This window comes from Thermobia domestica, chromosome 9 (assembly GCF_964235325.1).
Source record: "Thermobia domestica chromosome 9, izTheDome1.hap1.1, whole genome shotgun sequence".
Classification (NCBI taxonomy): domain Eukaryota; kingdom Metazoa; phylum Arthropoda; class Insecta; order Zygentoma; family Lepismatidae; genus Thermobia; species Thermobia domestica.
The window spans coordinates 161,603,281-161,620,662 of NC_137462.1; the positions used below are offsets into that span (position 1 = coordinate 161,603,281).

Sequence of the window (17,382 nt, forward strand, 5' to 3'; positions counted from 1 at the left end):
GCGTAATTTGTGACATTAAGGAGAGTCTAAAAAACACTTCAAAAAAGTAATAATAATAATAATAATAATAATAATAATAAAAACGTGCACCAGTATACTATAGGTGCAAACCACCAACCTTTGGATTACTAGGCGTGCGCTCTTCCGACTTCGCCACGGAGGCGATGGAGAAAACGTCCCTTGTAGAGGCATAAATCGTTGAGGTATTTCTAATTTAGCTAATCAGAGTGCTCCAGTAACCGTGTATATTCGACGATAACCGTTTGAGGTTAGATAAAATCCGTCCGCCATGTAATTTTATAACAAAATGACGCGCGTCTATTTACTTTATTTCATGGTTCTCCCATATTCACTTTCAAATGATCGGCTACAGTTGTAATCTAAATGCATACAATTATACGCACTTATCTCAAGATTTTTCACTTCATGATGTAGAGGCAGCGCTTATTCTTGACTCCTGTACCTTATTTTAGGAACAATTCGTCAGGAAAAATAATATATAACAATAACCGCATGCATATGACTGGCGATAGTTCGTGTTGGTCTCTTTGCGATTCGCCGCGACGAATCGAAGAAGCGCGGACCAAAATGAAGTCCTCGCTGCTACGTGGTGGTAACTGCAATATTCCGACTCTAGATATCTCTTTCGACTCGACGAAACCCTGTCGCCAGTAGCACACTAGCGGCAGTCCCTAGACGCGTCGCTATAGCGACGATCGACATTTACCGGCAAGTGGGCCACTAGGTGTTGGTGACGTTTATGGCATGAGGTATCTAGTGTTGTCCGCTGTTGGTTCAGTTACACCGTGAACTTGCGTAAGGACAGGTTAAACACGCAACCTCCACATAGCGTCATATGGACGTGTATGCTGTATGAGTTCAAACTGGGATCAAACGCCGCTGCAGCAATGTGGAAGATATGCCAGGCGTTTGGTAAGAGTGTCGTGACTACGCGGACAGTGCAGTGGTGGTTTAACAAATTTAAGAACGGTGACGAAACAGTCGAAGACGCACCACATGCCGGAAGACCAGCACATGTCAAAAAAGAAGATCTTCAGGCAGCAATTAAGGCGAAAAGTGGCCAGACATGTGAGGAACTGGGAGTAATATTCAATGTGAGAGGAAAAAACCATTCGGCAGTCCATCAACTTGGGAAGCACTGCAAGTCGGGTCGATGGGCCCCATATGATTTGACTCCGTTCCAGAAGGGAACGCGAGCAGACACCTGTGTTTGTTTGCTGTCTTGTCTGAGGAAAGAGCCTTTTCTGAACAAGGTGTTGACATGTGATGAGAAGTGGGTCCTGTACAAAGCTCCACGCGGCGCTGTCATCATTGGTTAGCATCCCATGAACCGGTTCCAAAACACCCGATACCAGCACTGCACCAGAAGATCTTTCTGTGTATTTGGTGGACTGCTCGCGGCAACGTGCATCGGGAACTGCTACCCCCTGGTCAGAGCATCAATGCATCTGTGTACTGTCAGCAGTTTAGCGTGTTCAAGAGAAACTCAAAACTCTGGAACCAGCACTTTTAAATCGCAAAAGGGTCTTCCTGTTATAGAACAACGCTAAGCCCTACGTGGCTAGGATGAACCGGGACACCATTCTACGCCTTGTATGGAAAACATTATTGCATCCACCATACTTCCCGAACATTGCACCGTCCGATTATCATCTGTTCCATTCCTCGGACAATCACCTTAGAGGACATCAGTTCAAGTTCCTAGTATAGGTGCAAAAGTCACCTGATACCTTCTTCGCTTCACGGCCCAAGTTCTAACATGACGGAATCCATAGACTTCCAGTGCGTTGGCAGAAGGTCGTGGATGCTGATGGAGACTATTTTTGATCTTCCAAGTAAGTCTTAGATGACATATCGTTGTTCAAAGGTGGTGGGTGAAAAAGCAACAAATCTCTCTTGGTACCTGTATAGTTGAAAAACACGCGGTCGCATCTTACACCAATTCATGAAGATGGGTTTTAATGTAAAATACGTAATTTCACTACTGTTAAATTAAAAAGCCACCTATTCTCTTGCAACGTATGTAGCTCTCGTACTTTGACTTGAAATAAAGATCAGAACTGGTTGAAGACGATTTGCCTTTCATTGAATTCTATCTGTGAATAACAATACAGAGCTTTTGAGAGAGAAGGGGAGGAGATAGGTTTTATTAAACAAGATCGTACATCTGATACGTTTAAGCTATACGTAGGCACCTTGTGCTTTCAGGATAAACTCAGTTGTTTCAAGTTAATTGACAAGTGTTATAAAAAGGATGTTCAATAGACATCTTACATGTAACATGTTACCATTATTATATATATAGCTAATGTCTATATTGAGATAACAGTACGCTTCCAAAGCTCAAAATTACGCTCTGTGCAAAAATAGTAGAATTATTTCTTTGCCATCTAAATGCTAGAACCAGAGATAAATTAAGAGAAAGCTCATGGCTGTCTTCATAATTAAAAGGTATGAATTTACTATATGCTGAAGCAATTATACTTACGATTGAACCAACTATACCAGCGTTTTCCAACCGGTGTGCCGCGGCACACTGGTGTGCCGCGAATGAGCCGCTGGTGTGCCGCGAGGAAATCGAAACACAATTATTAATTCTATAGCAACCAAATTGCACGACATAGGAAAAAAGTGTATATTAATATTTCACATTGCTATTAACTTCCACAACTAAAAAAAAAAAAAAAAATACTGTAACTGTAACACATTATTGTACATACATTACTGTGTAGCAGATGGTATTTCGGAAACAGAATTTTAATTGTCGGAGGCTCATATACACGAATGTTGATGCTTCAGTTGACTTCATTTGACTGGATGAGGGACCCTTTTGGGCCCTCTGTCCTGCAGTCAGCAGAATTATATGTCCAGGAAAAAAGTGAATTGATCGATGTGAGAAATAACCGAGGTTTGAAGCTCAAGTACTCACAGCAACAGTAAGACATGGCATTATTCTGAATTTCTCTCAGAATGGTCTGAGAGAATATTCAGATATCTCTACAAAGGCTGTGAAAGTTTTCATTCTTTTTTCTACATCCTACTTAAGTAAAGCAGGATTTTCTTCAACGAACACAATTAAGTGTAAGAACAGGTCACAACTATTAACTCCGGAACACGATATAAGGGTTGTGTTTATCAATTATCATTCCAGAATTGAAGTAGATTATGAAAGAACATCAAGCTCATGTTGCACATTAATTTAGCTTCGTTCACCAACTTGTTTTACTTATTTTTGAAAAATTGTAACATTATACATTATTATTAAACAATTGTAATCTTAGATATTATTGAAAAATTGTTACATTACTGATATTATTGAAGAATTCTAACCTTCATATAATATTTAAAACATGTAACATATCTTAACCATGTTAATACATTTTAAGTTTCATACTGTGTTACTTTTCTGTACATTTTTACTGCTGAAAAAAATATTTGTTATCATTATGACCATTATTGCCTCTTTATTGTTGCAGACTATATCGAAACTTGAAATTTTAAAATATCATTCAATCCTTGGACAAAGCAAACATGCATACAAATTACCTACATTTGCGTTTTAAAAGTATAAGAGATTTGTTTGTTCGTTCGTTATTTAATAATCTCCCTTCTTAGTGAAAGGTTGGATACAGTTTTTGAAAATGAAAGTGTATTTTTAAAAGCTCAGTCCTATAATTCGTTGCAATTGTTTTCTGTTTTTAAATTAGAACGAAAAATAAGCATAATGATCTACCACGGGGAAATACAGTGATCAGCTTTCTTCTCTGTGAGGAGATGATCAGTAATCACACACACACACACACAAAATATATCCCAGTTTTTTATATTTACAAATAATAATAATAATATTTATGAGTGTGCCGCGAGAATTCAAGTTACACCAGTAGTGTGCCGCAAGTTGAAAAAGGTTGGGAAACGCTGAACTATACGGTCATGTTTTATCAAATACTTTTAATGTAGCCCTACCAAAGGTTTGGATTTCGATAATGATCCTAACAGAAAGATGCATTCTAATCAAATTTTACAAGTCAATCCTGAAAGACAAGCTATCCAATCCCATAATGCTTTAAAATTTCAGGAAAAATTTCTTCTTCTTCAGCTCCCTTTCCCTCCAAAAGGTACACATTTCTCAAAATAATAATAATAATAATAATAATAATAATAATAATAATAATAATAATAATAATAATAATAATAATAATAATAATAATAATAAAAATTTTAGTTTAACATTCCACGGATGTGCTCTATAGGTTGAAGGAGACAAATGTTTAATGAAAATGAATATTTGTAAAAGTAATGTTTTTTGTTTTCCCACTGGGAATCGAGTCCAAGACCACCACGTGTACCAAAGGCAAACAAGCTAGCCACTAGACCAGCGGAGAGGATTTTACAATTTTGCGAGCGTATCTGAATTCTCCCCTGGTTGAAACGAGAAAATAATTTATGTGTCTACCGACAAACATACATTTAAAACATAAACATACTTTTCGGTGGATGTAATTACAATAAGTTCTCGGAATTACAGAATTTTAAGCAGTATCGGAAACGTTTGAACGATCTGATATGACAAATTGCTGTAAACGTTATTGTGATCTTCGCAACTCCTGAAAATCATCTATGGACGGGGTACTTACCTAGCAGTTTTTCGAAAGAAATGCTTTTGAAAAAAGTCAAATTTTCAATTCCTTGTAACTATTTATATTCATTCAAAATCCGTCACATTATCATAGTAGTAAACACTAAAGTACCTTGGATTTACAGTGACCCACCTGTCTCATTTGCGTTATTACTGCTGTAGAGACCACCAAAATTTAATGTTTGTGATACTGTAGCGTCCTTAGTTTGCAACACTGCATAACAGGTGTGGTATTGAATGTTTCCTTTTACATGTAGATTTAAAATAAGTAATAACCTGACGTAATGCCATTTGAAAAGATACAATTTTATATTGAATTGGCAACACTATTAACCATATGGTATCACAAAGTATGTCTAGCAATGTCTCCTTACTGATATTTGCATGGTACAAAATTTCAGTATTTTGTTCATTAGCTTAACATTTTCAAAGGCATACCAAGATAAATGATTCATTCTATACATATAAACTAAATAAATAAATAAAATAAAATAAAATAAAAGATTTAAGCAAAAGTGAAAAAGAAAAGTTGTTTCTTGGTTTGTGGTAATATGCAACCAGTAAAACAGATAGATCTGATACTTGATAACGTGGTTAGGCAATAAAACTACATTTGGGATATGGTGACTACATTAGGTGTGTGCATTTGCAGGCAACAACTGCACTGACACTTTGGAAACCAATAATGACAACCAGCCCCGGACTGAATATAGGATTCACGAGTACTGGATATTATAAATACAGTTCTTAATCGTAGAATCCATTATAGTGAAGCAAAAGTGGTACTTGAAGCTCTAAGAACCTAAAATTTCTAATTTCCTTTTCCCTGGACAGTTGACTTTTATGCTGAAAGGACCTCCACCCCTCCCCCCGCCGAAAAAAGCCGTTTATTTTATCGCTACCTGAAGCAGATTTGAGAGAAAATTGAAACAGATTTGACAATGGCTTTGGTAAATAAGTAATTACCTAAATGGTATGAAAATGATATCGTTCGTTTGTTACGGAAATGAACTGTCGAATAAATCCTGTTTGTTGAATATAGTATTACTTAGAAACAATCGTAAGCTTTTCATTTCCATATTAACCTAGAATATCTTGTACTTTATTATGTATAAATGGACTTTTATAGAAAGATCAAACTTACAAGTGCTTGAATATTGACAGGATTTTACTTTAACTATAGCATCAGCTGCATCTACTTCTGTGTTAATGACGAAAACATTACTAGGATAATCCACTGACTCGTTTACAAACTTCCTGAAATAGAAGACGTAAAATAAATCATATGTGTGAGTCAAACCCATAAATAGACGAAAATGATATTATTCTTTAATTATAGAAACTCAAATATTATATATAATTTCTCGTATGACCATCTTAAGAAAGTACCTCTGAACCTTTTCTCTTGCATTCTAGGTCAAACTTCTAAAAATTCTGAAACACGTGTTCAATTATTTTAGATGAAAAGCCCAAACACCAAATTTTATGTCTCTAACCTTAAGGTATTCCGAGACACAGACATTTTATTATAATCCTTGTAACCATGTCCCCTTTTCTTCCCACATATTGTCTTCCATTCTAAGACAAATAAAAAAACACTGAAACTTATGTTAAATAATTTAAACAAAATATTTAAACACCAAATTTCATGTCTCTAACGTCAAGGAATCCCGAGATATGAACACCGTACATGTATTATTATGATGTGGACATCTTATAATAATTCTAATCCTTTTCTTCCCATCTAGGTTAAATAGCAGGAAAACGCTGAAACACGTGCCTAATCATGTTTTAAATGAGAAATCCATATACTAAATTTCACGTGTCTAACCTTGAGAGAGATTTTGAGATATGAACCTTGAAATATAATAATTATCACTTCTTCCCCTTCCTTTCTTGTCGAATTTCTAAAAAAAAAAAATCATTATCTGGTAATACGTTACGTCAGAAATCCTATGCAATGTCTAAATTTCTAGTTTCTAACTTGAAATTTAGTTTGGCTTAACAGCGGTTTAACCTGAGAGTTGATCAGTATGTCAGTCATTCAGGACTTATTTTATGTGTATGTATTATTAATAAAAATATAAGCAAGGTAGTTGCGAAGAATAATGCCTATCATGAAGAAGTTGAATCTATTAACCCTTCTTTGTCCCATGTCCTATAAAACATGTAAAATATTCCGGCTGGGTTAGAACTTTTATCCTTCTGTCTTATTTCAATCAAAATCAACATTCACAGCAAAGCTATTTAAGCCCTGAACAAATTAATATAACTTCGTAATTGTGAAGTTTAGCTCTTAGCTTATGGAGTAATTTCAAATTAAGAATGGAAAAAATATCATTATGCTTAGGCACACACTTTTTTGTTTTCAAGTTACCTAGTTACGCGACTGGAAAACAGAATAAATTTTAATAATAAATACTAGAAAAATCTTAAGTACTTAATTATTTCAATTTAATTATTCGTTGAAATATATGGAAATTATTCCTGGAAGAGTTCTGCGACCAAAGTGTTTATTAGATAAATATAACAAAATGATCAATATTTCCTTTATATTCAGCAGCAAATTTAGTAGGTTAATGATCTAAAATATGTATAATTTAATTTCACAAATAATTTGAAATAAAAGTAATTCGAAATTTAAATTCTACTTTATGGTAAATATATGGCATATGAATCACAAAGACTTAAAGCCGCATTTACGAAAGTTCTCCATTAGTCAACTGGATCCTATTTCTACTTCTGAATCGTATTTCTGCGAGATCTATCTTAATGTTATTCTTCTATCTGCTTCTTTGTCTCTTAATGGTAGTAGATAGGGAATGGGGATTCTGCAGACAAATTTATTATTAGCCCATTTTAACTATATGTCACCCTATCATCTCTAATAACTTCTATCACATCTCAAATAATTTCTAGCGCACTGGTTACAAAAATCTGGTTATAACCGGTTTTGACTTCAAAAATTATTAAATTTGGTTACAAAAATCATTAAATCTAGTTACAAAAACAAAAAATCACTAAATCTAGTTACAAAATTACAAATAAATCACTAAATCTAGTCACAAAATTACAAAAAAATATTACTAAATCTGATTACAAAAATCTGGTTATAACCGGTTTTGACTTCAAAAATCATTAAATCTGGTTATAACCGGTTTTGACTTCAAAAATCACTAAATTTGGTTACAAAAACAAAAAATCACTAAATTTAGTTATAAAACCACTAAATTTAGTAAAATAAAATTACAAAAACACTTTTATGATTTTACCATAAAAGTTAACTAAATTCTACATAATTACATAATAGTTACAAATTAGTATATTGATAGTTACAAGTTCGGATACTCATAATGGAATCTTCTGCTAACCTCGTTCTCTATAGGAAACAATGACTCTGTCCACTGATCATAATTCAAGCTGAATAGAAAGCTGTTAATATCAAAAACAACTTGAACTTGGGTTTGCACATTTTTCCACAATTACATTGAAATTATTAGTAAGTATAAATTTGTTTTGAGGATCCATTCTATCCACTCCATTTTTTACTTCTGACGACATATTTTTGGTCATTTTTATTATTTTTTGGATTCACAAAACCGATCATCATTTGAAATTTACATACAGAACTCAACAGTTGGATAATTATCTTTTAAACCAGTGTATTTGATTTTTATTCCATCTTTAACGATCTCATCAATCATTTTATCTGTTAAGTGTTTTGTAAATCTAGGTGGAAGAAAGACCTTAAACTCCTCACACTCAACTAAAATGCTCTTTCCAAACTTAGTTTTAATCTTTTCCATTTTCACAATCTTATATTCTGTATTTAATTCTAATTCTCTTAATCCAATAACCTGTTTTTGTTCAAGACTTCCAAGTTTATTTAAAAGTTCAATATGACTCGCCATCGTATTTATTATATTAAACTTTTAAAAAAATCAGTTTCTAATAGTCTCGAATTTCGTTAAGTATATCATTGATTCTGTTAACAATATCTCTTACATTTTCATCTGTTAATTCACCATTCATGAGCTTAATTACATTAAGCTCATCTTTAAACAGCCCAATTCGATTCACCATATTTTTATAATATTCTTTCTTTGAAGCTATATTAAACCGTGTTGATAGACCAGTGATAACAGCAGAAGCCGAAGCAAATGCAGTTGTAATAATTGAATACACTGTAACAGGAATAAATACATTGATGAACCTGTAGAAGCTGATAATAGAATTGATAACGTAATAAGAGTAGTATAAACACATTTTATTCTCTTAAACTTCCTTTTGTTTTTCATTAATAACTTCTCAAGATTTAATATAGTATCTTCAATTAACACAATTAAATTCTCACGTGGAATGTTATCTGGAATAGTCATTTTATTAAATAAGTTTTTATGATATTATCATAAAAACACTTAAAAACTAAACAAATCTAATAAACATATAATTGGTTTATATCTTCTCAATTATTTTTTCTTTCTCAACATTATACTCTAAATTTTTCTTCCCAATCATAACAACATAGCAAATTGTTTTATCTGGTACATCGCTTTCAAAATTAACAGTCAGTTTCAAGTTAGTTCTATCACTTACAGTTACTGATTTATGCTTGCTTGTGTTAATTACGAACATTGGTCTATTTTCTAAAAATTCCTTAGGATAATAAAACATCTCAGTATTTCCAATTGTAGCTCGCTTATATACCGTATACATTTCATAAACTTTCAAATACTTATGTTTTGCAAAATCTAAGTTTAAAGATTCTAATGGGAAAGATTCATTTCTAGAATTACGAAAATGGATATTCTGAACTTTACAATGATCAAAATAGCTTGAATCTTTTTCTTGATTATCATTTCTATCAGTTTGGAAAAAGGCAATCACAAAATTAGGCATATCAAATTCACTTGAGTTAAATTGTGTGGTTAAATCGAGTTCTAAATACTTTCCACTAACAGTCTTCTGCAAACATTGATACGTGTTGAATGAAATAGGAATCTTACCTCCTTTTAACATATTAGATCTTAACAAGGTAGCATAGTTAGGTTCATAATTAACAATAGGCATTCTTAACTCCATATTTGTAATCTTAACTTTACCTGGATGCGGTTGATTGTCTTCATATGTCCCATCCTGCTTTTTTGTTTTCCAAATAGCAAATGCGTTATCATCAGAACCACTTCTTTTAAATGTATATTTCAATCCTCCTTTCCACATAATATCTTTAAAATCTGAACAAAATCCTGGCAAAAGTCTTAGCAAAAACACTATTTCTTCATCTGTTCTTGCCCACGTAATTCCTTCCCATCCACATTCATCATAGTGATTTGCCTCTGGTTTTGAAATCGTACATGTGTTTACAGCTGTTGAAGTTAAACCAGGATAATCTATAATATCTAATATCTGTCCATGCTTACTAACTTGAATTTGAGAAAACAAATGTGGGAAGAAATTATTAATAAGTCTAATATTTTGACCAGGAGTATATTCTTCATCAGCGTCTCTACCTCTAATTTCAAAAGTTACATAAATATCAGCATAATAAGGATGTATGAAGCCATCACCCACGTCAATATCAAATTCAATAGACCTGTTTGGCTTATTTAAATTCTCGATTGTTTTTGATTAGGTTTAGAGGATTGTAATTCATATGATTCTATCTTATCCATATTTATTATTAAAAATATTTGTAATCGTTTTATGAATTAAGCCCATAAAATAAACCCATAAAAACTTCTCCAAATATCCTTATTCCTATTCACCTGACTAATAATTTCTGAAAAACTATACCCATCTGTAAACATTTTTAACACTGTAATGCATAAATGTCCACAAATTACCTCGTTAAAAAGTTGTATACGGCTGCTATTGTACTCTATATATGACCAAGATATTTTACGAGTGTTTTTGGCGGATTACTTCCAAATGAATCAAACACATACTTTCTATTTCCTTTTTTCCAATAACAAATCCAATGCGTTCCTATATTTTTAGACGTATCAAAATTAACAATACCACACTCATTCTTCCTTGGTTGTTTAGGCAATTCATCACTCATAAATACACCTCTAAAATTTCTTATCTTAATTTCTTTAACAAGTTGTATTAGGTCTAAATTACTTAAAGGTTTAATTTCTTCTTTTTCTTTACTGTTTTGGAGTTTACGTTTTTTGAAAGCTTACCACCTTGTTTTTCTTCCATTGCTAAGTTATGTCGCTTTTGTTCCTCTAATTCCATTTTATTCTTTTTTGCATCATCTACAGTCTTAGCAATAGCAGCCGCACCTCCAGCAACAGAACCTAGAGCACCTATTAAAGCTAAAATCGTTGGAATAGTAAATATAAAACCACCATAATGAACTTTATTATCATTTGCCTTCATTTCTTTGTTTATTTTCTTAAGTTGTGGTATAGAAAGAGATAGAGACATACATTGTCCTTTACTTAGTTTTGCTTCCTTTTGTTCAAGTTGTTTGTTAGTTAAAATGTGATCTATATTTAATTGTTTAAGTTCCTGATTAGGAATTGTAAATGTAAAACCTTTTAACTGCATATTTATTATATAATTAAAAGCTTTTTATGAAAAATTTCCATAAAAAGTATATATAAACCTAAATCTAAAAAATACTTATAAACCTAATCCTACTTTTGTTACTTATAAACCTAAACCAAATCTTACTTTTGTATTCATCACTAAAGCAGTTCCAAGAGCAGGTAGTTTTTCAGTTATTAAATTAGCATCTTTATCAAAAACTCTTTCCCAAGCTTTATTTTCTAATTCCTTATCTGCAATATGTCTTGATTCTGTATCTTTATTATCCCTATAGTATATATCATGTTCTTTACAAGCCTCATCTAATGGATTAATACCTTTATCACCTCTTTCTAATCTTTCTTGAAGTTTTGTACCCGGACCACAATATTGAAATCCTGGAATATGCAACTGAAATGGAAGTTTATTAATCAAATCATTTACTAATCCTTTTCCATACTTTTCACTATTCCAAAATTTTGGTGGTAGCGTATTCAATATCTTTATCAAATAACCTATACCTTTTGGATCATTAGGAATAAATTGTATGAGTTTAGAATTAATCATATCCATACAGGGTTGACATGTTTAAAACAAAATGTTTAAAACATGTTTAAAACGAGGGCTGTTGTTTTATTCAGTTTGTTTTAAACGTTTTAAACAAAATGTTTTAAACGTGTTTTTTTCGATGGTAGTTGAACATGTTTAAAACAACTAAAATATCAGATTGAGTAAGTTAATTTAATTTTCTAATAAACAACCCATCCTCCGCAGGATTTGTGCATGGAGTAAATTACAAGCAGAGTTATATTCTTATTATAACAGCAATTACTGAACGAAATTCTGCACATCAATGTGCGTATAACTAAACCAACAGAAATTCAAGTGAAGTATTTCAACATTTCTTAATTTCCAAGAATAACGGAGGTTAAACACACTATACACTATTCTAAGATCCAAATTCACAAATTCAAAACTTGGGTATTTTTTGATCACTATCATTTCCATAACAATGAAGAGTTCTCACATCATAAGCTAGAAGAAATGCTCTGACAAATACAACTCATAGAAAAGAGCAGTGACTAGCCTACAAGGAGCAAATGACATATTTTAACTAAACAGTTTTCAAGATACATCTCTATCTGCAACATGGGTAGCTAATAATGATTAATGTCTACGGCATAACAAGACAATTAAATCTAGACGCCCGCCAGGGATTTTAACAAAATGGTAGACTCTCACGTTCGGGGCTCTGGTGACCTCCCTAATTATCACACAGTCATGATTTATACACCATTGGAAAGCTTATAGAGCACAAATTCCAATGAGGTAACATTCGTGAAATTCCCGCCGTATTCGTAGAAAAAGGACAGACATAAAAAATCATTAAAAATATGAAAATATTGACCTTGCGGGGCCCTGGCAACCCTTGCAGCCACCATACGCTGACAAAATGATGAATGTGTAGGCCACATACTTGTGACAATAATGTAAGAAATGGTAGCTATTGCTCCCATTGCGTAATGAATTCGTTTTATGTAGGAAATATTTAAAAAAAAACGATAACATGCGCAGAAAACATTCATTGAATTAGACATTCTCTCCCCTCCCCCACTAGTACCACGTTCATATGCAAATCATTTTTGCTGCACACATCATGTATACGAACTAGAATTATGCTTCTAGACCACTTCAGTGAAATATATCTTGTGTTATATGGGACCATCCCGAAAATAAATGTAAATTAACCAAATTTGACCCCTCTTCCTCTATAAACAAGTACACATACAGGTTACTATCATGTAGGGGACTACCTCATGGCTTCACATACCAATTTTTATGAATGTACCACAAAGGGGGGCGGAATACTTCATCCTCCCTTTCTCGGCCGTACATACGTACCCCATATATACATAAAATGCAAGTGACGGAAATCTACATCCCTCAAAAATACTTTGGTACCAAATCATTTTTCTAGCTTAATTAGAGGCTGAGCTATTGATATTTGTTGTAAAAATAAATGTAATTTACGTCAAAAAACTTAAACTCCAAAAAATGGCCAACTTTGCCCCCTCCCTTCTCCCCCATATAAGCAAGAAGTACAAATACACGATATTACCATGTAGTGGCCTATTTCATTGCTTCACGTAACAATTTTTATGAATCTATCCCCCAACAGGGCGAACAGCCCCCAAAAAACTGTTGAAAAAAAACACGATATTTACCCTCCTCCCATATACATAAAACGCACGCCAGCAAAGCTGCATCTTTCACGAATAAATTGGTACCAAAACCATCTTCCAGCCTTAATTTGTTGTTTTAAGACTGAGCCATTCAGGTTTAAAGCCCTGATACAGCAGTTGCGTCAATGGGCGTTTAAAGATTAAGAATGCAGACGACCAGTAGAACGTGACACAAAGAAACTACATAATCCGTGAACGGAGATCGGGAAAATCCCGATTTCTTTCTCCGGAAGTGAACATTTGGGCGGATCGAGATGAGGGAAGTTCCCGAAATTTGATCTAGCGGTTGAATATAGATGGCAAGCAATACCTAAGAGTGTAAAAATGTAATATATATTCATATTTAGATTATTGTTTTAAACAAAATAAACATTTTAAACATGTTTTTTTGTTTAAAACAAAGTACTTTGTTTCAAACGTTTAAAACGTTTTAAACAAAAAAAACATGTTTTAAACATAAAAAACGTTCTTTTTGATTTTTTTTAAAAAAAACATGTTTTTTTCAACCCTGTATCCACAATACCTACTTTCTCATTATAAAAGTTATCATTTCTAGATTTTTCTTCCCCATCAATAACAATGAAGCGATCAATCAGTTTTCTCACATCATCCATCCATATGTATTCTTTTGATAATTCGTTATATACCTTTATTCCTTCTCCAGATTTTGGTGTCCCTTTTGAATGTGTTGTTGGTTTTATATATTCATCCCAAATAGGTTTGATAATCTCTTTATATTTTTTACCTTTACTAGATTTTTGTTTTCTTGAATTCGGATCATTATTATGAAATGCAACACTAGAATCAATTACTATTTGTTTATATTTTTCTAGATCATCATCATTATAATTTGTTGGATTATGTTTTGTCAATAATTCCCATAAACCTTCCGTTCCTGTATAATGTCGATTATTAATAACTAAATCATCACCATGAATTCTAACTTCTGCATTTCCTATCATATATATAATTTTCCCATCTTCATCATATGGTTGTATTCCAAAACTTTTATCATCTCTAGTTCCATAATATCTTGAGGCAGTCTTACCAAAATGAGTTGTTGCTAAAGATTCTATTCCTTCTACTTTATATTTAATTTGTTTTTTCATGTGTTTTATTTCTTCTGTTATAGGCGTATCACTTTCATTTATAGGACTATCATACATAGGCGGTGTTTCTAATAAGCTTGAATCCACTCTCGCACTTTTATACACAACTGGAACTAACTCTTGAATTAGATTTTTATTTTCTTCTGCTACTTTTGATATATCTTGCCCTAAATCTTTAATTGCATCAATAACAGGCTGATCTTGTTCTTTAAATTTTTCATACTTACTTCGATTACTTTGTTTAATTTCCTTAAATCTTTTAATAAGTTCTTCTTTTAACTTAATATACTTCTTAGCTTTATTAACATCCATTTATAATATAAAGAAAAAATAAAAACATAACATAACATAACATAACATATACGTTTAGTTCACACTTTTAGAAATTCTTTAATTTTATTTCTATATTTACCATTATTCACCTTCCTAGTCATATCTATTGTTAAGAAACCATGTTCTTCACTCCAACACTTGCTACATAATAATTGTAATTTTTCAAACGACATATCAGATGCAACAAATTTATCATATATATGTTTTAAATTTACATTGTCCTGTCTAAATATACAAAGAAAGTTTAAGTTGTCCCTAATTAATTGATTTGGTACCTTAGAATATGTTTGTCCAAGATAGAAACAGTTCAAACCCTTATGACGACCTCGAGTAAAATATTCTCTATCGTGGTTTTGTTCTTCTAAAATGAAATCATCAAATACTACCACAGAATAGTCCTCACATTCATCTAATGGAATAATCTCTTCATTGTTTCCTTTTATTATTGCTACTGTATCTTTAATATTACGTTCTATATCTCGAAAAAGTTGTATTAAGTGTTGGTATTTAGGTTGATTTAAACTTTTAGAATAGATATAAACATTTACATATTTTAATCATTTAGGTGCCAACAAAAAATTATCAATCATTAACGTCGTTTTACCACAACCACTAGACCCAACTATTAAACATCTTATATCATCAGGTAACAACTCGCCATTCCTCTTTCTCTTCGCTGTTTCTTCTGTTAACCTTACTTTAATATCCCAATTATCCATATTAGTTATTTATTATATAATAAATGAAGGTATTTAATTTAAATGGTTATTCATCTGTATTAAACATGTCTTTGCACTACCCATTTGAAAACGATTTAGAAGTAGCTGTTGCAGGATTTTATACAACATTCTTAACTCCAAACATTACAGAAAAAAATAATAAATTAACGTTTTGTAACTTTCCTGGCTATTCTGATCTTGCAAAACAACTTATAGTTCAACCTGGTCAATATAATTTAAAAGAGTTAGAAGAATATATTAAATCAAATCTTCCATACACTGGTATACTTTTAAAAATATTAAATTTACTGAGGACAGAGAGAAAAATAGAGTTAAAATATTTAGCGGACCGTGTGATATAACCTTAGACACCATTAACACTGTATTAGGTTTTAGTGATAAAAACTTGGCTAGAAACACAGAACATGTTGGAGATAAGGTGCCAAGGTTTCATCCGTTTGATACTATAAATATTCATTGTGATTTAGCAGAAGGTAAGATTTTAAAACACAATGATACAACACACAACGAAACAGACTTAATTGCAACATTTAGAACAAATGCAGAGTTTAGAGAACCAATTATATGAACCTAATGAAAATATATTTTTCCCAATACATCACAATAAATTTAATAATTTCAAAGTTTCAATTAAAGATGAGAATGGTGATTTGATTGATTTTGGTAGAGCTCGTATAACTGTTCTCCTTGCTGTTAAATAATTTGAATTGTTATATAATAAATATGGATATCTTTGGTAATACTAAAACGAGGACTACAAACCTCAATCATGTAAGTGAAGTTTTTACATCAAATAATATAACATGGGTTGATTTCAAAAACAAAAGACTTGTTAATGTAGGTGATGCAATTGACCAACAAGATGTAGTAACTTTACAACAGCTAGATTTAATAAATAGTAATGTTAATATTCAATTGGAAGGTGATAGAAACAAATTTGAAGATGTATTAAAAACATTACAAGACACATATATAAAGAAAGATGATTTTCAAAAGATTAGGATGGATACTACTAAATTGATTATGCAGAAAGAAACTATACCCCTAATATGTCGATTGAGAGTTAAAAATGATAAGGGACCAATCTTTAAAATATTTAATCTTTCTAATTTTTACAAATTTCTCTATAATGGGAAAATAATGCACATGGAATTAAGTTTGGATAAATACTTTCTTGAGATATATTTAGGTGATACTTTTATTGAGCCTTTGTTTGATCCTTTGACTGATACTTTGATACCTTTTGGTTTTAAGAAGAATGATATAATAACGGTTAAACCAAATAAAAATTCAGCTATGGAAGAAGGACAATTATTGTTTGTTGTAATGTATATAGAAAGAGAGGTTTCATATAATATTCTAATTCAATCTATATAACATTCTAATTCAATCTATATAACAACATTCTAGATTGAATTATACAGATGAATTATTGTTTGAATTATAGACTAAGTTATAAAATGTTATATTGATTAAATTATATAGATGAACAGTGTTTGAATTGTAGAAGTTATTATATAGATTGATTATAGATTGAATTATAGATTGAAGTTCGTGATCAATTATAGTATTAATCAACAAATACCAACAATAGCATTAATTATAGTATTAATCAACAACAGCATTAATTATAGTATTAATCATCAAATATCGACAACAGCATCAAACAAACGTATGCTTAAATTATAGTTTGAATTAGGCTGATCTTTAGAATGATGTTGTTAGTTGAATTATAGTTTGAATTAGGTCGATCTTTAGAATGA

The 17,382-nt window shown here is 31.8% G+C and overlaps 1 protein-coding gene across 1 annotated transcript in view; it reads right to left on the minus strand.

Moving 5' to 3' along the window:
• Positions 1–17,382, minus strand: part of LOC145695153 (cilia- and flagella-associated protein 61-like) — a 244,774-nt gene that overhangs the window by 78,062 nt on the left and 149,330 nt on the right. Inside the window, exon 17 of the mRNA XM_081772095.1 lies at positions 5,805–5,917. Within this exon, the coding sequence (XP_081628221.1) occupies positions 5,805–5,917 (113 nt within the window). The remainder of the gene's footprint in view (positions 1–5,804; positions 5,918–17,382) is intronic.